Below are 17,792 nucleotides of genomic sequence, written 5' to 3'. Positions count from 1 at the left end.
AGATTTTAAACGAACGCACCTAAAATAAGTAAGATAAAAAGTAAATATGCAATATTTTTGTTGAGGGTTGCCATCTGTTTGAAAATTTTAATTTAATTTAATTGGTTGTGAAAAATTGAATATCAATAATTCGCTAATTATCGCTTCTTATTAACTTCCTCTATGGAAAGCTTGTCAACGATTTAGCTTTGATCAGATTGCACTAATATCATAAATTTTGTTTTTACAATATTTTTCTTTTTTCTTAATTCGTACTTACCTCATTTTCTTCAAATGGCTTATTTTCGTTCTGTGATTCTGAAGCCGGCTTACAAGTTTATTTTCCTTTATTTTTTGGTGCTCTTTAACGGTTGTTGACTTGATTGCTGCTCATGGTGCAAAAGCATGTACATATGTATGTGCATATGTATGTATGCATAATGCATGGACATGCAGTGAAGAGTATGAAAATCAATAAGTATATTATTAGTTATAATATGCTTTTATATTTATTTAACATTTTCTTAGTGTCGTATTGCAACCACAATAATGTGCGCGCTTTCACAAGGCAACAAATTACGGGTACATAATAATTCTAAAGAACGTTAGAATGGTGCCAAGGTCATGTTGGTAAAAAGACAGCCTAGTATTTAACATCCGATTAGTTGAGTATATTTATTAGGGTGGTCCTTAAATAAATGAAGGATCTTTTATTGCGTGTCGCAAAGGGATCAAAGACCAGATGTCTCTAAGGACTCAAAAAATTAAAACAATATTTTTTTTTCATTTAATGCCCAAAATCGATACTACTAAAGTCGAGGATATCACATATAAATTTTAGTTCCGATTGGACGTCTTCATAGGATAATCTGAACTTTGACCCCTGTGCGACACATCTTAAGTATCTATTTTGGGGATTAATTAATTTAAAAAAAAAAAAAATTATTTTAATTTTTTGAGTCTTCATAGAGGAATCTGAACTTTGCCCCCTGCGCGACACGCCTAAACCGTCTCCAATCGGGACCAAAATTTATATGTGATATCTTCGCCTCAAGTTAAGCTTAGGAAATCTGATGTAAAAATTTGCTTTCTACATTTAAGACCCACCCTCATTTTCATACATAGAATAAGGTATAGAATTTCTTTGCTTGACATTTTTCACGTTTCGCTGGTGCTTAATGCTTGGTACCCGCTCAGAAATATGTTGGTAGTATTTAAAGGAAAAAAAATAATCGTACAATTGAATACAAAATACCAGTTTCGGAATATAAACAACACAAAATTCATTTAGAAAATAAAATGGGTTCTTAAATTCACTTACAATGCTTTTCAAGCAAAAGAAGCCCCAGTCAATACCAGCCCAGTTTAGAGAAGCCCATATTTATTGTGATTTTCGTTGTTGGTGTTTCCGATAGGAGTATGATTCATGTGGAATGATTTTCGGTTCGTGAGAACGAAAAATTACACTCAAGATGCCATAACGCCGAAACCGGTTTGTCTCCAAACTAAATTTTACTAGGGATGCATCACTCCCTATACAAAAAAAATATTCGGTACTTCTTTTTTCATTGGAACTATAAAATCTATTATATTCCAAGAGTTGCGCCAAAATATTTCGGAAAAATATTAAGATTTGCGTGAACTGGACCAATTTGAGAATACCTCAAAAATTCTTTTTTTTATGAATAAAATAGTTTTTTTAAAGTAATTTTTTTAGATGGCCTCAGATGACTAAACAGTTTACGCTAATAAATTTACATGAAAGTATTAAAAAAATGTTTGAACGGAATTATAAAAATAACTGAGAGGAGAATATTTATTCCGACAACCAAGCAGCTAACAGGATTCTTGGCTCCTTGACGGTGCGTTCAAGAACGGTGAAAGAGTGCCTGACTTCCTTATCGACCGCATCGGATTACTTCGATGTTAAGCTTGTGCTTGGGTTTCAGGTCACGACGAAATCGCTGGAAACTGCAGGACCGGCAAGACAGGGAACCCTTGAGGAATTACTTCCGGATAGAGGTCTGGCAGCTTTGGAATGCAAGGTGGAAACATCTTATTGGCCACGTGTAGACCCTAGATCTGGGGAGCTCTTGAGACTAAGCAAGTTACATCTCACGCTATTGGTGGGAGTGCTAACTGCTCGTTGCGCAATAGGTAAGCATGCCATATGGCTGAACATCATCGATGACACTTACTGCACCAGCTGCATGGAGGATGATGAGGTGGAATCATTCCAACCACTGCTGCTCTGGTGCCCTGCCGCTGCGAGCCTAAAACGTAAGCACCTTGGGTCGCATTTTTTTCACACTCCTGATGAGCTTTCGCGAATGGACATCAGTCGCTTGAAGAGCTTCGTTGTGAGCATGGAGCGTTTCTCTTACAAGAATCCATAGGTGTCGTCATTCTCCCTTACCTTTCCCCTCGCATATTTGGAAAAAACCCTACCTACATATGTACATATGTACGTGCAAGGGTAAATACATACTAAGTTGCTATCATTTTTTAGTTGGTGTATAAAATACATATCTACAAATATATGTACATATCTTTCGCTACGTGCACATATGTACATACATAAATGCTATGAAGCCTCTTAAGTTTCTTTCTTAAATTTTTTAATATATCATACACAAACATACATACATATGTATTCGCACATATGTAGCTGCACCTTCCAACTCAGACAGAAATGTTTTGAATAGATTTAACTATCTCAACAAGAAGTTATCGAAATTAATTTCACTTTCAGTGAAATACTTTGCTTTTTGAATAAAAATCACATTTGATTTCCTCAAAAAAAAAAAAAATAAATAAATTGAACCTACGAGTATCACGAATAGCCTTGGTTTGGTGACAAGACAAACATTTGCCGGTCAATGTTCTTCCTGCTTTGATTGCGACAAATTGCAGCATACGAACACATCTGAGTGGTTTCAAATTTCGGAATTAATGCGGGCATTCACCATTTAGCCGCACCATTCATAAATTACGAAGTACTCAGTGGTGCGGCACCGCAACAAAGCCAGTGGTGGTGGGCTGTTGCGCCAGCTGCTTACGTTTTTGCTTTGGTTTCTGTGCGGTTGTATGTCCTATGCACATATTGACTACTTAAGGTATTATATTTTGCCAAACATACACGTACATACACCTGATTTTATAATTTACACTTGCCGCTGACCGGCTTCTCTGCTACGCTGTCTGATATTTATGACCATTTGTGGCGGAAAGTATTTACATTTCTATTAGTTGTCATTTTTATTTCGAGCGCAACGCTTCGTCTAGGAATTGAATTACCTGCTGGCAAAGTTGTGAATTTTTCCTGTCGTGGCAGCAGTTATACTACATAATTATCCTTGATTTTTTTGTTGTAAATTGTTTTTTGTTTTCAAAGTCGCGCTACGATAATCGAAATCCAACTAACGATTATGGCCGAAGGCGTTATAAGGACTTTTATACGAGATTTTTTTGCGGTTTGTTAAAATTTTTGCTTAATTTTGAATTTTTATTTCAACAGTTTATGCAATTTTTGAGTTGTACTGTAGATTTTTTTTGGAAAACTTTTGCATTAAATTTAGAAACCTTGAAATAGAAAATTTTTGTTGCGAACGAGAATGATTCAAAAAGTTTGCGATGAAAATGAATTTTTTCAGAAATCTGAAAAGAAAATCATACTGAAGTTTCTGTGGATTATATTTCAAGAAAAAAAGGAGTTGCGAATGCAAGTAAAATAAGGCGTAATGAAACTTTTTGGGATGCAAAGAAAAGGAACAATTTGTATTTTTATGGCTTGGGTGAAATATTTCTCTCAAATTTTAAATTTATTCAGGCTGCGTTTCTTTATACATTCCGGATAATCCCATTTCACAGCCGGAATAAACAGAATGCGTTTGAAATAGACGTCAACATATCAACAAGAACGTTCTAAAGAATAAATAAACAAAAAAGTTTATTCCAAACGTTCAGAATGAATAAAGAAATGCAGCCTCAAGAATCAAGTAAATATACTTTGTATGTACATACATACATACATATATGAGATTGTGTTAAATAAAATGAGTATTTTGTTTGGTCCCATATGAAAATTTCCTTGTTGGTCGCAAAAAAGTAAGAAAAATCTGCAGTTCCTGATTTTCGCCTGAAAAAAAAATATTCAACCGAAAATTTTTCATCCGCCCATATTAAAACCATGGCAACTATTAAAAGTGAAAAGTGCACCCATTCGGGAAAAATGATTTATTTTCGCATTAAGCTTTCAAGAAAAATCACAAAAAATATTTTTTCATTATTTCTGTTGGTTGAAAAAGTACTTGTTTTTGCTCAAAATATTCTTGAAGAAATAAATATTCCAGCATTTTTTTTTGCGAACTGCAAACTGCTTTAAGAAATTTGAACTTTTTAACTTGCTCCTCATTTTACGAAAATTCAATGGGCTACAAGTTATTGATTTTATTTATTGCGTATATTTAATTGTTTATAAAAAAATAGCGGAAAAAGATTTTTTCATTGGAAATGCCGTCAACCGATTTCGATAATTCTGCATCGGAAAGGTAGTGTCTCAGAGGTGGTCCTATACCAATCTGGTTAAAATCCGATCAGTGGATCATGATATATATATATATATATATATAAATTACTTGTTTACTGATCATGTTATGTCCGAAAATTTACATCACTGCTTTTAACAGAAAATAACAGTGTTTTAGCCAAGCTCAACGAGTACAAATTACAGTTTTTTTCGAAATTTCCGATTTGAACGAATAAATTAAAATTTTTGGGCGTGTGTGAATCGTTAACAAAGTTCTGTGCGTAAAGCTGGTGAATTATATTTTTACTATGGTGAGACAGTTTTGCCAATCTGCTGTGTGAAATTAAATCTTTTTTGACAGCAGTAAATTTTTGACAACTGCAGATTTATGCGGACACAAATATCATAAATAAAAGTGAAATGAATATTTTTTTTGAAGACATCTACCATCATTGATTGCAATTCATCAACTTAAGCTTTTGAAACATTAAAGAAATGTATTTACTCGAAATATTTAATATAGTGTAGTAGAAACTCGATTTCCTTTTTATTGTTTTCGCTTAGTTTTGCGGCAGAAAATTTATACACATCAACAATATTTGAGATTGTCAAAATTTTCTATAAATTTGTCAAACATTTTACTAGCCTCACGAGCTAGTGAACTTTTATTCACCTCATACTTGTCCAATCTCGGCCATACACTAACATATATATGTGTAAGCGCCATTCTATTATTATCACTAAAGACTAGCTAATACCCGGCCTGCTTCACTGCTCCTTGAAAGTATTTTTGTGTTGTTGGATACTCGTATTGTAATATTTCATTTTATTTAACAATTTAATTAAATATAATTTTTCAAACAGTTGGCAACCCTCCTCAAAAATATTTTCCGCAGTAAACTTGCCTAAACCTCTTCAGTTTGGAACCTATATTGCAATATTTTATTTATCGTATCAATTAAATTAAAATTGCGTCAGAAAATAACAAATTAATCAGCTGTTTGCAACATCTTGCTGGTTTTGCATTTTCGCACTTTCTTGCATATTACTCTCATTGGGAGTAGCAGTATTGGCTTACTCTCCGAAATTTGGTTACTGGCAAGTTACTGAATATATTTTTTCTGGAGAATACAAAAACACAACTTCTAGGTTCTTTGCTACGATATCTGCCGACGAGTTTGATGTCTAGACTAGTTTTTGCATATTCTATAGAGCGTGTCAGACGTGGTAATATTTTCAACTTTTCTTTCCCCGATTCGCTGTCAAATTGAGAAAGAGAAATTTCATTTCGATGTGTGAATAGCCAGAAAGACCTTTCTGTCACATTTTGGAGATAAGTTTCACAAATAAAAGCTGCAACCTGCAATTCGCTTTTCGAAAATAAAAAAACCTCATTTGACAGACACTTTACATACAATACATGCAAGGTGTGACTGCTCATGTATCTGCCTTCTGAAATTTCTCAGGCTGTCAATTTTCGAAATATATTGCATTGTCACGTCTGACAGGCTCTTATGTCTGGACAAACAAGATTCTGAAATGATAAAAGCTTGGTAAAAACCAAGAATGTGTTCGCTTTTAGGAGATACCCGCTTATTAGAGCATCCGTCTATGAGAGCTTTCACTGATATGACTGTAAATTATGGCTTCGAGTTAAAAGTAGTAAGTTACTTTGTCATAGCTATTTAAAAGTGCGCTATTTATCGAAACCCCGCAAAAAAAACTGACTACAAGTTGATTATGTTTTACCAATTGATAATCTTTTTACGCAGGGTATGCACATACACGAATGAATGTACATATGTACATAAGTAAATACGTATACATCCATGTATGCATGTAGATATTTATGTATGCAAAAGCCTCGCATTTCGCTTTTGAGTGTCATGTTGGTACAGTGTCAAGAGCAAGGACGACCAATACACTCGAAGAGAACACGAGTACCACACCACCAACGCCGCATATATGTAATCCTGCAAAAACAGTTTACTTTTTTAGATGCATACATGTGCACAAGCGTTTGTTGTGCTTGGAATATACATATTTACTTACATATTTGCTTGGCATGTGAAAAAGCGTATCCTTGCCGGCTGAGCAAAAATGCAATGCCCTTGAAATCAAACTTGTGGCAATGCTCTCAACTACGGCGACGCGCCAGCAGAAAGCTTTTTGGCTCTACCACGCCACGTGTACTTGAGAACAAAGTCGCAAATAATTTTCCCAAATACATACATACATACATATGTATATGAATGTACGACGACTATCGGCTAATAAATACCAGCCTTAGGCAGCTAAGTAAATATTTTTGGTTTAGTTAATGCATATCTGTTGCCGTGAAAGCTTAAGGAATTCAAAAACAATGCATATTAGCCGTGGCTTAAGTCGTTCAAATGCTTACATTCAAATATATTCAAGTGCAAATAATCCGGCTTTACTTAGATTTCATATGTAAACTGAAGCCATACCAAATTACAGTGGCCAAATCGCGGCTGGGTGGTGGCGGCAGTGCCTCATTTGCCACTGGCATGAACAGTTGTCTTTTGTTTGTGTGCTTTTTTTTGTTTACTGTTGCCAAATTTTCGTACAATTGCGTTTGTGAAGTGAAATATCTACATAAATGTATTTATTTGAGATTCTTTGCCTAGTGAGGTATATTTATCTGCGTATACAGGCGTGGTTTCTGCCAAAGGTGCTAAGATGTTCAGCAATAATAAGAGTCGATATATTAAAGTCAGTGGCGGATCCAAAACCCCCCAAAACCCCCCCGCTGGATCCGCCACTGATTAAAGTTCATTATCATGGTATATAAGAAATGTGGATGTAGAAAGTTATTGTAGATTTTTTTGCGTTTTTAGGATTTCTCTCTGACGTCGGGATTTCTTTAAGGACTTTGAAATTTCAAATACATAATTAATGCAAACAATTATTGAAAAAAATGCAGTGCAATGTAGACTAACAACATAGGTAAATTTTTTCATGCAGAAGGACGAAAAAGTATTGAAAATAACCTGTTCTTCTTAAATATATAGTTAGTAGTAGAATATACATATATATTAGTTTGAGTTAATTTTTCTTAACTCTTTTGAACTGTAAAAACCGAAAAATTGGACTAAAAACTCCTTTCTCATTGCTCAGCTAGTAGCTGCGGTCCTTTGTATTTCCATGATGAGTTTTACGCCTGCATGGTCGATTTGTCACAGGTATAGACAATTTGGAGTGTATTTATTATTCTTTGTCTGGCCACACACCGGTAATCGTACAGAAATTGCTTTGATATCCAGCCGTCTTCAAGGGCGGGCATTTAGGCGCGTTATAAGATATTTCTCTTTTCAGCAGCTTTTGCTTGGAATTCTTAATTCAGGTTTGCCAAGCTTAGCTGTGAAAAGGATTGCTGGTACAGTTGCGATTATCTTTGACTTCTCGAAGAATTGTTAAATTGTTAAGGTTGATCCTGATACATAGTAGGAGTTGATCATCCCCAGAAACCTATGGAAAACCCTTATTTAGATTAGTTAATCACCTCGCCATAAGATCGAAAATATTTTAACAGAAAAAAATATATAATGTACGACATCTATGCCATTCCTCAGATAAAATACAACCCCAAAACACATGATCCCGAATCGGTGCGAATTGATGGCGGCGGACGTTGTTACCCCAATTGCGCCTCAGATGTCTGGCTGCGTTCGTGCGAAGAAGAGATTGTGGAACCCATCGAAGGCCACATTAGCGGTCACATTCCCACATGGTTGAATGGCAGTTTGCTGCGCAATGGTCCTGGAAATTGGAAGGTGGGCGAAATGACATTCCAACATCTGTTCGATTGCTCAGCTTTGGTGCACCGCTTTGCTATAAAAAATGGCCGGGTCACATATCAGAATCGTTTTGTTCAGACTGAAACATTGAAGAAGAATCGAGCTGCGCAGCGGATAGTTGTGACAGAATTTGGTACAGCGTCGGTACCGGATCCATGTCACTCGATATTCGATAGGTAAGTTAAGGCGGCAGACGCATTGGGCAGATGTTTTACATATATACTTAGCTTTAGACCAAATATGTTGATCTGTTATTGCATACTGAAAATCTTTTCACTTCCTAGAGTATCTGCAATATTTCGACCTGACAGCGGTTCCGACAACTCCATGATATCCATTTATCCATTCGGCGATGAGTACTATACATTTGCAGAAACGCCCATGATACACAGGTACTTTGCCTTTTAAATTTATTTATATGTATTTTTAACCAGTCGAAGCCCTTTTGAACTTTCTCAATGTTACTCCACTTGTACAGAATCAATCCGCGCACACTCGCCACCGAGGGCCGCATCTGCGTGACTGATTATGCGGGTGTGGTAAACCACACCTCACATCCGCATGTGCTGCCCAATGGCACGGTGTATAATCTCGGCATGGCCGCCACCAAATCAGGACCTGCCTATAATATTATTTGCTTTCCACATGGCGAGCAAATGTTTGAGGATGCTCATATCGTGGGTGCGATTTCTTGTCGTTGGAAGCTGCATCCTGGTTATATGCACACATTCGGTGGGTGGCGCATGCGCATAAAATGATATAATTTACATACATATATACTAAGTAGTTGACACTTGCCAACAAATTCTAATTTCACAGGCATTACGGAGCATTACTTTGTTATCGTTGAGCAGCCACTGTCCGTTTCGTTGACGGAATTCGTCAAAGCCACTGTATCCAATGAGCAACTCGCCTCGTGTCTGAAATGGTTCGAGGATAAGCCAACGCTGTTCCATTTAATGGATCGCAAAACTGGTAAAGTACGCTACACTTTTCAATCGGAAGCTTTCTTCTATCTACACATCATCAATCAGTTTGAGGAAGACAACCACGTAGTGATCGACATATGCTGCTATAAGGATCCGGAAATGATCAATTGCATGTACTTAGAGTCCATTGTGAATATGCAATCGAATCCGAACTATGCGTCACATTTTCGTGGACGCCCATTGCGGTTTGTGCTGCCCTTGGGCGCCGAGAATGCCGATGTGACGGTGTTCAAAGAGCGGCCAACCAATCAGCGGCGTGTGGCGAAATCTTTCTCGCTTTCGGGCATAAGTACGCGCCTGCAGCCGCCACCGAAGATGAAGCACTCCGAGTCGAATTACGAGGATGTAACAAAAATGGCTCTTAAAAAACTGGAGGAAGAGGAGATGCTAGAGTACAGCGTTGGTGCTGACGAAAGAGAGCAGGCGAAAGAGAGAGTCGACGGTGAAACAATGATCAATTTAGTCACATTAGAGTATAGCACGGCAGAGGCGTATCAGCTGAGTAATCGAAGCATACTTGTGCGACCAGAGTTGCTTTGCGATTGGGGTTGCGAGACACCGCGTTTACACTACGACAAGTTTTTGGGTAGGTTTAATGGTTTCGTGCCTGTGTGGGTTTCATTGCTTATTTGAATTGATTTTTTAGGTAAAAAATATCGCTACTTTTATGCAATTAGTTCAGATGTGGATGCTGAAAATCCAGGAACTGTAAGTATTTCATTTCATAGTTTCCGTGTCTCTACATTCAGAGCTTACATATACTTGTATGTACTTTTATATTTCCGTATCTGCACAGCTCGTCAAAGTCGATGTGGAAGCGAAAACCATAGAAAAGTGGTGCGAACCGAATTGTTACCCCAGCGAGCCGGTATTTGTGGCCGCGCCAGATGCCCAAGACGAAGATGATGGTGTGGTGTTGGCCTCTATGGTTTGGGGTGGCTTGAATGAGAACTCCGTGGGACTGCTGGTGTTGTGCGCCAAAACATGGACTGAGCTGGGACGCTGCGAATTTCATACCAGTGGGCCAGTGCCAAAATGCCTGCACGGCTGGTTTGCGCCCGGTGTGGTGTAAATTACCCAAACAATGAAAGTTATTCACAATGGTACGGAGATCAAGCTATTTTGGCTAGGCATTCCGTTTAAGTGAAATTATTAGAGTTTTTATTAAACCAATACGCGTCTTAATTATATATGTAGTTATAAATAAAATACTGCTTTGATAAATATAACTTATCTACTTAGTTAATAAATATTAATTTAAAATTTCAAGTTAATCACATTATAAATGAATTCTTCCCATTTCTTCTGGAAGACGCGATTAATTTTGCGACGCTCCTCAGACGTTAAGATGGCATACCTATTTAGTATAAAGAAGATAAAAACGTATATCATTTCATTTTAGTGAATTATTTAGTCCCATACGAGTGCATACTTTATTGAATTCAAAGCGAGCTGTTTGAGAAACCGCAAATCCGCCTCAGCTGGCGCCAGCGCCATGAAGGTGTAGTAGAAATCGTAGCTCAAACCTTTTGAATTCCACATGCCCGGGTAATCGGCCGTTATGACAATCGGAAAGTTTTCGGCTATAAGAAATGTGGCCGGGTGGTTGCGCAAATCCCACACAAGACCCATTACCTGATTCGAAATCGGACTAACTTCGATGGCAATGTTACGTTTCTTGACGGTTGACCAAATGTTTGGGTGCTTTGGCAGTGCATAACCATGGCCAATGCGTTTAGTGTTGAGCAGTAGTGCGTCTATGAGATTCCAATCGGTTTTGCCAAACCAATCTAAATGGAAAAGGAAATGTTTAATAATTATTGTGAGAATTTCTGCAAAGGAAGAAAGTGATAATTGATAAAATAAAATATACGAAGTTATGGTAAAATCAAACAGAACACCGAATATCATCGCTTTCGTTATCGGCATTAGCAGCGTGGCTGTTACTTGCCTTATCGATATTTTTATTATGATTCTTGCCGTAGATGTCCTTAGTTTCTATTAGGTTTATCTGGTTACTGGTAGTACTACCAGCAAACCCCCTCCAACAATGTAGCCCTTTGCAATACCACAAGGATCGACAGCCCCGAGTCTTCTATAAAACCAATTCTTAAAGTCAACAAACTTGAGCTGTTGCCGTGTGCTTGCCGCTTCGTTTAGATCATTCAAAAATCCTGCATCCAAAAATTATTGCGTCTTGCAACAGCTTCAAGCTCGTTTTCATTAAGACCGCTTCTACATAAGCACGAGTCCCATACTGTTTGTCTTCGTATACATATGGGGAATGCCAAATCTTTCTCCACCTGGTCTTTCCTTTGCCTACATTCGTACGTTACGACCCAACACACGCGTAAAAGCCTCGAAATCTTCCGTAAAATCTTTCTCTCGAATACTGCAAGGGCCATCTCATAGGACGTTGTCATTTTCGATACTTTTTCATCATATACCAGCATTGACATGATGAGTGACCTGTAGAGTGCGTTCAGGGAAGACTCCGTAACGATAGTTATCTATTTTTAACCGACTTAAAAAAAGGAAGAGGTTATCAATTTGTTGGATTATTATTATTTTCGTACGTTACCGCATAGCTTTGCACCATGTTAACCGATTTTTCAAAGGGAAGGTGGTAGCTCAGGGTTGGTGCCATTCTAATTTGGTTAAGATCCGATCATTGGATCATGAAGAAATTAACGGTACTCTTAGATTTTTATATGAGAATTGAAGTCGGGTTTGTTTTTTGTTTAAGAATTATTTGTTTAGTTACAGAAGATCTTGATCTTTCTCTTATACATACCACACACAGCAACGTGTAGGTTTGTCCTGTCCGGAAGATTTAGGGGTTGGTAGATTTTTTTACGCAAAATGATTTTTTTGCACTGTGCGCCATACAGAAGGGCTAACAACTCCTGCTTCATTAAGAGAGTTCTTTTCATACACATGAACGGAAAATATTGTAATCTTTTTATAAAGCAGCATCCAACTTGATGTTGGAATTAGAGATGGGGCGAGTCACTAATATTCAATTCCGATTCCGTCCATGCCGATATAGAATTTTTATGTTCTGAACCCACCCATCTTGTCGTCTCTCAGGTCTGTTCTCGTGGGTTCCACTAAATAAAATTCGCATGACCTTCAAATTGCTTTTATATAATATACTTGAATAATTTTTTTTCTCGAACATTTTAGTACATTTTTTTAATATTTGGATGTTCCGACTTTTATTGGGAGTGCCGGCAAAGGATTTGCTCCCTTCCCGACAGCAAACTTTTAAAGGCTTTGCCGATACCGCCCATCCGGGCATTTTAAAACTGGGACCGTGGGTTCTGCGGGCACCGATTTTCCGTGCCCATCTTTAGTATACGAGTATCCCTATTGAAATATAGTCTATGCACAAACTTACTAGTCTCGCCCGCGTGAAAGAAAAAGTTGGCAGTTGATGGCATATCTGTTAATTCATTGACGAATTTGTGCAGCGGATCGCCGGCATCTTCCTGCCCAAGCAAATCAAAGCCAATAATAAAATTTGGCTTGGCATCACTGCAAACAAAAAGTTTACCGTATAAATATTAATCAGTATTTCGAAAGGAGTCTGTATTTACTCACTGCAGTTGCTTAAAAGTTATTAAGTGTTGTGCCATTTCATCCACAGATGCCTCGTTGGGCTTTGTATAGATTACCTTGAGTCCCACAAAATCGGGGTGACGCGCCTTGAAGCCCTCAACGATTGCCTCCATTTCACTGGCAACTGCAAGTGCATTGAATGTGCGATTGTTATCGCCATAGAGCTAGCAATATTTTTTTTGGATCAAAAGTGCAAATGGGCAACAATATTAAAAGCTTTAACTCATCTCTCAAACGGCAAATGCTAGAACATACCGGTGTCAGTGGCGTTCTCAGTTCTGCATAGAATATATTATCCTCACATAATTCTTCCAGCAATCGTTTGTGATAGTTGCAAAATGTCGGCTGATAATTGTAAAAATTCTCTACACTCTTAAATATACTTTGGAAGCGTTGCCAAATTTTGCGTTTATCCGTAATCATGGCTGCAAATATTGAAAATAATAATTAACTTAAAACTTTGTGTAAATGTATCTTCATTTTCGCTATTTCCACCTACATTCCGGATGCACCGTGTACATATTAATGTGTTTCTCCAATTGTCGCTCGTAAAGTCGCCGATCCTCAGCATTGATGCGTTCCAAACAAACATTTTGCACTTCACTGTGGCACTTGCTCTGCTCATAGGTGAATATAAGCAATCCACTCAGATCACGGCAGGTATACAGATTATAGAGGGTAGTTAAATTGCTGATAATCCAACGAGAACTGACCATGCCGGTATTGTGGCCATGCAACAGCGCCCCCTTGGGTAACTTTTGTATGATGCGAAATACTTCGCTCTGACGTAAATACTGTTTGCCTTGAAAGAAATGCATTGCCGGTGGGAATTTCTCGGGTGTCTTGAAGCCTTCAGCTAACTGTAGACGATTTTGAAATGTTAATTTTAATTGCCTTCATAACATTATTGCGCTCACCTCTGCTCGCTTGGCGTTCATTAATATGCTGTTCGCCTTGTCCTCCGCCGATGTTAGCCAAATATTGCCACCAACTGCAGCGGAGCGTTCAGCATCTATGATTTTGTTGCGGAGTGTGTCATATGCTGTTTGCAAAATGAGACAAAAAATTGGAATATTTCATTTTAATCAAGGACTAATGAACGATCGGCAAAAGCCACAGCTGTTCTATGGGCTGCTGAATGAATACTGGTAACTTTTAAATATTTTGAAGAATATCATTGTGGTGTTTGTTGTCCCTCGAAAACCAATTAAATCTTGCGCTTTTTCAACTGATCTCTTTGGGAAAAAAAGAAAAATTCGGCATGGCTATTTTACGTGTCTACGACGCTTTAGTTTCCGTGTGAAGTGAACTTTACAGACAGGGTGACTCTCTTCGTGTGATTTCTTTAATCTGATGTTGGAGAAGATAATAAGATCTGCAGAACTGAACGGTTCAATAACAATTTTGTTTACAGGTAACAGGTTTACATTGCCATCATCGGCAAAAATAAACCGCTAAGTCTGTTCCGCATTTTCCAAGTTGGATATGAGAGCATAGCGATTCAAAGAGAAGACGAAGTATCTCCTCTCAGTAGCTGTTAGCAGAGCTATGCCGTTGCGCTGACCCAGAGAAAACATAATTCATACGGCCAGGAATAACCAAAGCTGAATGGATAAAAAAACCCATGACTATCCAGTTAACAAAGTATATTGGAGCCATACACCCAGCTTATTCCTGACCGAGCATCGACCGAGGATCGGATCTCACCCCCAATTTGAACCTTATATAGAGACACCTTTCTTTACAATCTTCAGAAATTGGATCAGAGGTGGCGTACTGTGACAGACTGTCGTATATCCGAACTTATGTGGCCTATGACGACTTCTCTAGAAGCCGCAGAGACGACGACGAGCGGGAGCACCTTCTTTGTAGATGAGGAGCAGAAATACCATACTAGGAGCATATGAGTTTACATCGTTACGAGAACTATCTGATATAAGTCTCCACAACATAGTCAACTTTATCAACCTCGCAGGTTGGTTCTCACCTGGTAACCTATCTCCTGTCATCAAACAAACAGTTAGCGTATTCGCGCCCTGGCCACCACGGCACAGTTGACAGTTATATGTAATAAGTAGAATTGCATAGTGCAGCTCCGACGCTCCAGCCCTGAAAGTATTCAACTTGTAACCCGCTGGTGGCAGCAGAGGAAGAGGGAGGCCGCCACTGCGATGGAAAGACTACACGTTAAAAAGCCAAACTAAATTTGATCAATAAATAAAATAAAACATTACAAAATGTTGTTAAGTCAAAGAGTCCAACCATCTCTCTCTCAACCATGTCTAAAAGTCGAATTAAATATAATAGGTTACTTAATGAAATATTACAGTATGGCTGCAAAACATTCTTTCCACTAAAAGTACATTATTTTAGAAAATATAAATGACATCAGTTTACTTTCTGGGTACCCGGTCACAACCGATTGCGATTCCACTTGCACCGAATAGGTATGACCGCAGTGTGGGAATGCCGGTTCTGCCTTAAAGATGATGAAACTTCAGAGCATATTCTATGTTACTGTACGCCTTGGTTCAGATTAAGATTGATCCATTTCAAAGCTTCAATGGTCGAACCCTTTGTTTTGTTTACATGTAAAGAATTCGCCCACAAAGGGCCGCTCAGGCTTCATTAGGCAAGCCGAAGGTATCTTGGCAACACTGGGTTAGGGGTACTCCCTTTAACAGAAACAAAAGAACTTTCAGATGGGTGTCTCTTGTTCTGTTACACCTAAGAACTGACTAACTAACTAACTATATGGTATGCGTAATAGCTAGCTACGAAATGAAAGTTTTTTTTTAGCTGAAATGGCCAATTTACTAGAAATTCGACACTTAAAAAAAATACATATTTTTAATACTTTCGATAATAAAATTTATTTTATTTTTTGTTACATTTGAAATCATAACGTTAAACTGAACTTAACGCGGGCGGTACTGCGTTCAAAAGCTAGTAAATCCATAAATGTGTGTGTGCATTGCAAATGTGTGCAATTTAATTTTGCGATTGCATAGAGAAATTTTCACTTTCAGTTTTTGTATATTCATACCCTGCAGAGAAATCGCGAACTAGCGCATCAAATTTCTAGTTCCATATTAGATCTTTATCGGCAAAAATGAACCAGTCCGATAGTAACTAGATCTTCACAAGTTCAAAATCCGCGAAATGTGGTACTTTAAAAAAAAAACTATTTTATTTCAATTTTTTCATTAGAAATCTATATCGAAGGTGACGAATTTAGAACTGGTTCGGAATTATCGAGAACGAAGTGCAGCAGCGGGCAATTTACATTTCCTAGGACATCGCCATGTGAAATTTGCCAGTTGTTTGCATGCAAAAGAGATTTATCGCACACCAGTTAAGAACTGGAGATTTTCCAATCAGGGTAATCATTTGTTTGTGTACATATTTATATATGTCATATGTAAGCAAGTTGTGCATATGTATGTATGTATGTATGTCCATGAGTATCTCTGCCTCTCTGCATGCACTTTACATAAATTTTAAAATAATTCCATTTAGACACTCATGGTCATCGCAATTTTTCAATTTCATAAACATTATTTTTCATGATCGCAGTGACCAAGTTGTAAGATAATGCAATTCCTAAAAATTTAGCGGTTTCTATAACGGTCTGAAAAAATTAATATAATTTTTTTAATTTCACTAGATTTTGGCTTGATATCTGGTAAACTTGTAATATTATTGAAACATATTCGTATAAATTCACAAACTAACTGAGTTATAGCTGGTCAAATGGTCAAAAAAAATGTTGTCGAATTTTTTCGATTGAAAATAATATAAAATTTTTTCAATTCTCGAATTTTCGTGGAGGCCTTTAATTTGTAGGTAAGTAAAAATAAAAGGTGTTCCCCATGATGTTTATATTTTAAGGACCACCCTACACCATGCATTTATTTTTCATTGTTTTATCATTTTTAAGCAATTTTCTCTTACATATTTCGGCACATTCGATGACAAAAAGTACGGATAAGCTAATTGTAAGCCATAAAACCGATATTTTGCGCATTTCATATAACTCTTTTTTTTTATTTAAATGTCAGCAGCTTCAGTTGTTAATATTTTTATTTTTTTTTAAGTTCTATTAAATGTATCCTTTAGTGTATATCCTTCAAACCCACTGGCCCAACGACCGCTGTTGACTTTCCTAACCGTTCCGTACCGTTTCACAAATGCAACTGAAGCAGATAGTGCAAATTGCTTACAAAATATGCCCAACAATGCGAATATTTGCGCTAATCCGGCTTTGCAGTCCACCCTCTCCAGCTGTGGCTGTGTGGATAATCCGAGATTGACAATTCAAGAGTAAAAGTAGGTTTCATTTACTTAGGGCGTACATACATACATATATACAAACTTACCTACATATGTACATACATATGAACATACTTTCGCCATCCACCCACACACATCGTAGTTGTTGTTATCGTTTACATAAATCGTTGCCTATAAAAAGTATGCAAAAGCCAGCATTGCAATTTAAGTTTCAGTTCAGTGTCAACAACAAGAACAAAAACAAGAACAAGAACAAAGATTGACAACAATATGTACTGTACTGAAAGTATCATCAGCTGAGCTGTGTTGAAAGCCACGCGGATCAGTTATTTAAATAGCTTTAATGCTATACTCGCATCAAAATACATACATATGTACATACATACATACATACACCGAGCATATGTAAGTATGTATCGCCCATTGACCGTCACCCAGTAAAGGAGGCAATGAATGAATGAATGAAATTTCGCTGAATGACTACGCTAACGATGAATGGTCACTAGGTATGTATGTATGTGTGTATGTGTGTATGTGTAGGTATACCTACTATAACATTTTGCG

At 37.4% G+C, this 17,792-nt stretch overlaps 2 protein-coding genes across 3 annotated transcripts; one reads left to right on the top strand and one right to left on the bottom strand.

The window, feature by feature from the left end:
* Positions 1-3,235: 3,235 nt before the first annotated feature.
* On the top strand, positions 3,236-10,576 carry LOC118750572 (carotenoid isomerooxygenase-like). 2 transcript variants are annotated; one of them, XM_036485308.1, is made up of 7 exons: positions 3,236-3,452; positions 8,101-8,501; positions 8,610-8,717; positions 8,804-9,057; positions 9,145-9,900; positions 9,961-10,022; positions 10,111-10,386. In XM_036485308.1, the coding sequence occupies exons 1-7, from the start codon at positions 3,408-3,410 to the stop codon at positions 10,384-10,386; spliced, it is 1,902 nt and encodes a 633-aa protein (XP_036341201.1). In that variant the 5' UTR covers positions 3,236-3,407. The 2 variants fall into 2 exon arrangements, with proteins under 2 accessions (XP_036341201.1, XP_036341200.1); XM_036485307.1 differs by lacking the exon at positions 3,236-3,452 and adding an exon at positions 6,801-7,199 and having other exon boundaries at positions 10,111-10,576.
* LOC118750573 (adenosine deaminase 2-like) lies at positions 10,460-16,990 on the bottom strand. The gene is made up of 8 exons (XM_036485309.1): positions 16,890-16,990; positions 13,853-13,977; positions 13,435-13,795; positions 13,191-13,360; positions 12,918-13,099; positions 12,715-12,851; positions 10,747-11,104; positions 10,460-10,671 (listed from the first exon to the last, which is right to left on the bottom strand). Exons 1-8 carry the CDS (start codon positions 16,960-16,962, stop codon positions 10,572-10,574), a joined length of 1,506 nt encoding a protein of 501 aa, XP_036341202.1. The 5' UTR covers positions 16,963-16,990; the 3' UTR covers positions 10,460-10,571.
* Between the last annotated feature and the right edge of the window lie 802 nt (positions 16,991-17,792).

This window comes from Rhagoletis pomonella, unplaced genomic scaffold (genome assembly GCF_013731165.1).
Source record: "Rhagoletis pomonella isolate Grant_MI unplaced genomic scaffold, Rhpom_1.0 Rhpom_scaffold_00306, whole genome shotgun sequence".
Taxonomy (NCBI): Eukaryota; Metazoa; Arthropoda; class Insecta; order Diptera; family Tephritidae; genus Rhagoletis; species Rhagoletis pomonella.
Note: the sequence above shows the minus strand (reverse complement) of the source record. Positions and strands in the feature narration are given on the sequence as shown.

Excerpts from the sequence above, each read along its gene's own strand:
- LOC118750573 (XM_036485309.1), bottom strand. The coding sequence starts at position 16,962 with ATGCGCAAAATATCGGTTTTATGGCTTACAATTAGCTTATCCGTACTT. Across the intron at positions 13,796-13,852 it reads TGAACGCCAAGCGAGCAGAG|TTAGCTGAAGGCTTCAAGAC; the intron begins GTGAGCGCAATA and ends AATCGTCTACAG. Across the intron at positions 13,100-13,190 it reads TGAGAACGCCACTGACACCG|CTCTATGGCGATAACAATCG; the intron begins GTATGTTCTAGC and ends AAATATTGCTAG.
- LOC118750572 (XM_036485307.1), top strand. The coding sequence starts at position 7,128 with ATGTATTTATTTGAGATTCTTTGCCTAGTGAGGTATATTTATCTGCGT. Across the intron at positions 8,502-8,609 it reads TGTCACTCGATATTCGATAG|AGTATCTGCAATATTTCGAC; the intron begins GTAAGTTAAGGC and ends TTCACTTCCTAG. Across the intron at positions 9,058-9,144 it reads TGGTTATATGCACACATTCG|GCATTACGGAGCATTACTTT; the intron begins GTGGGTGGCGCA and ends CTAATTTCACAG.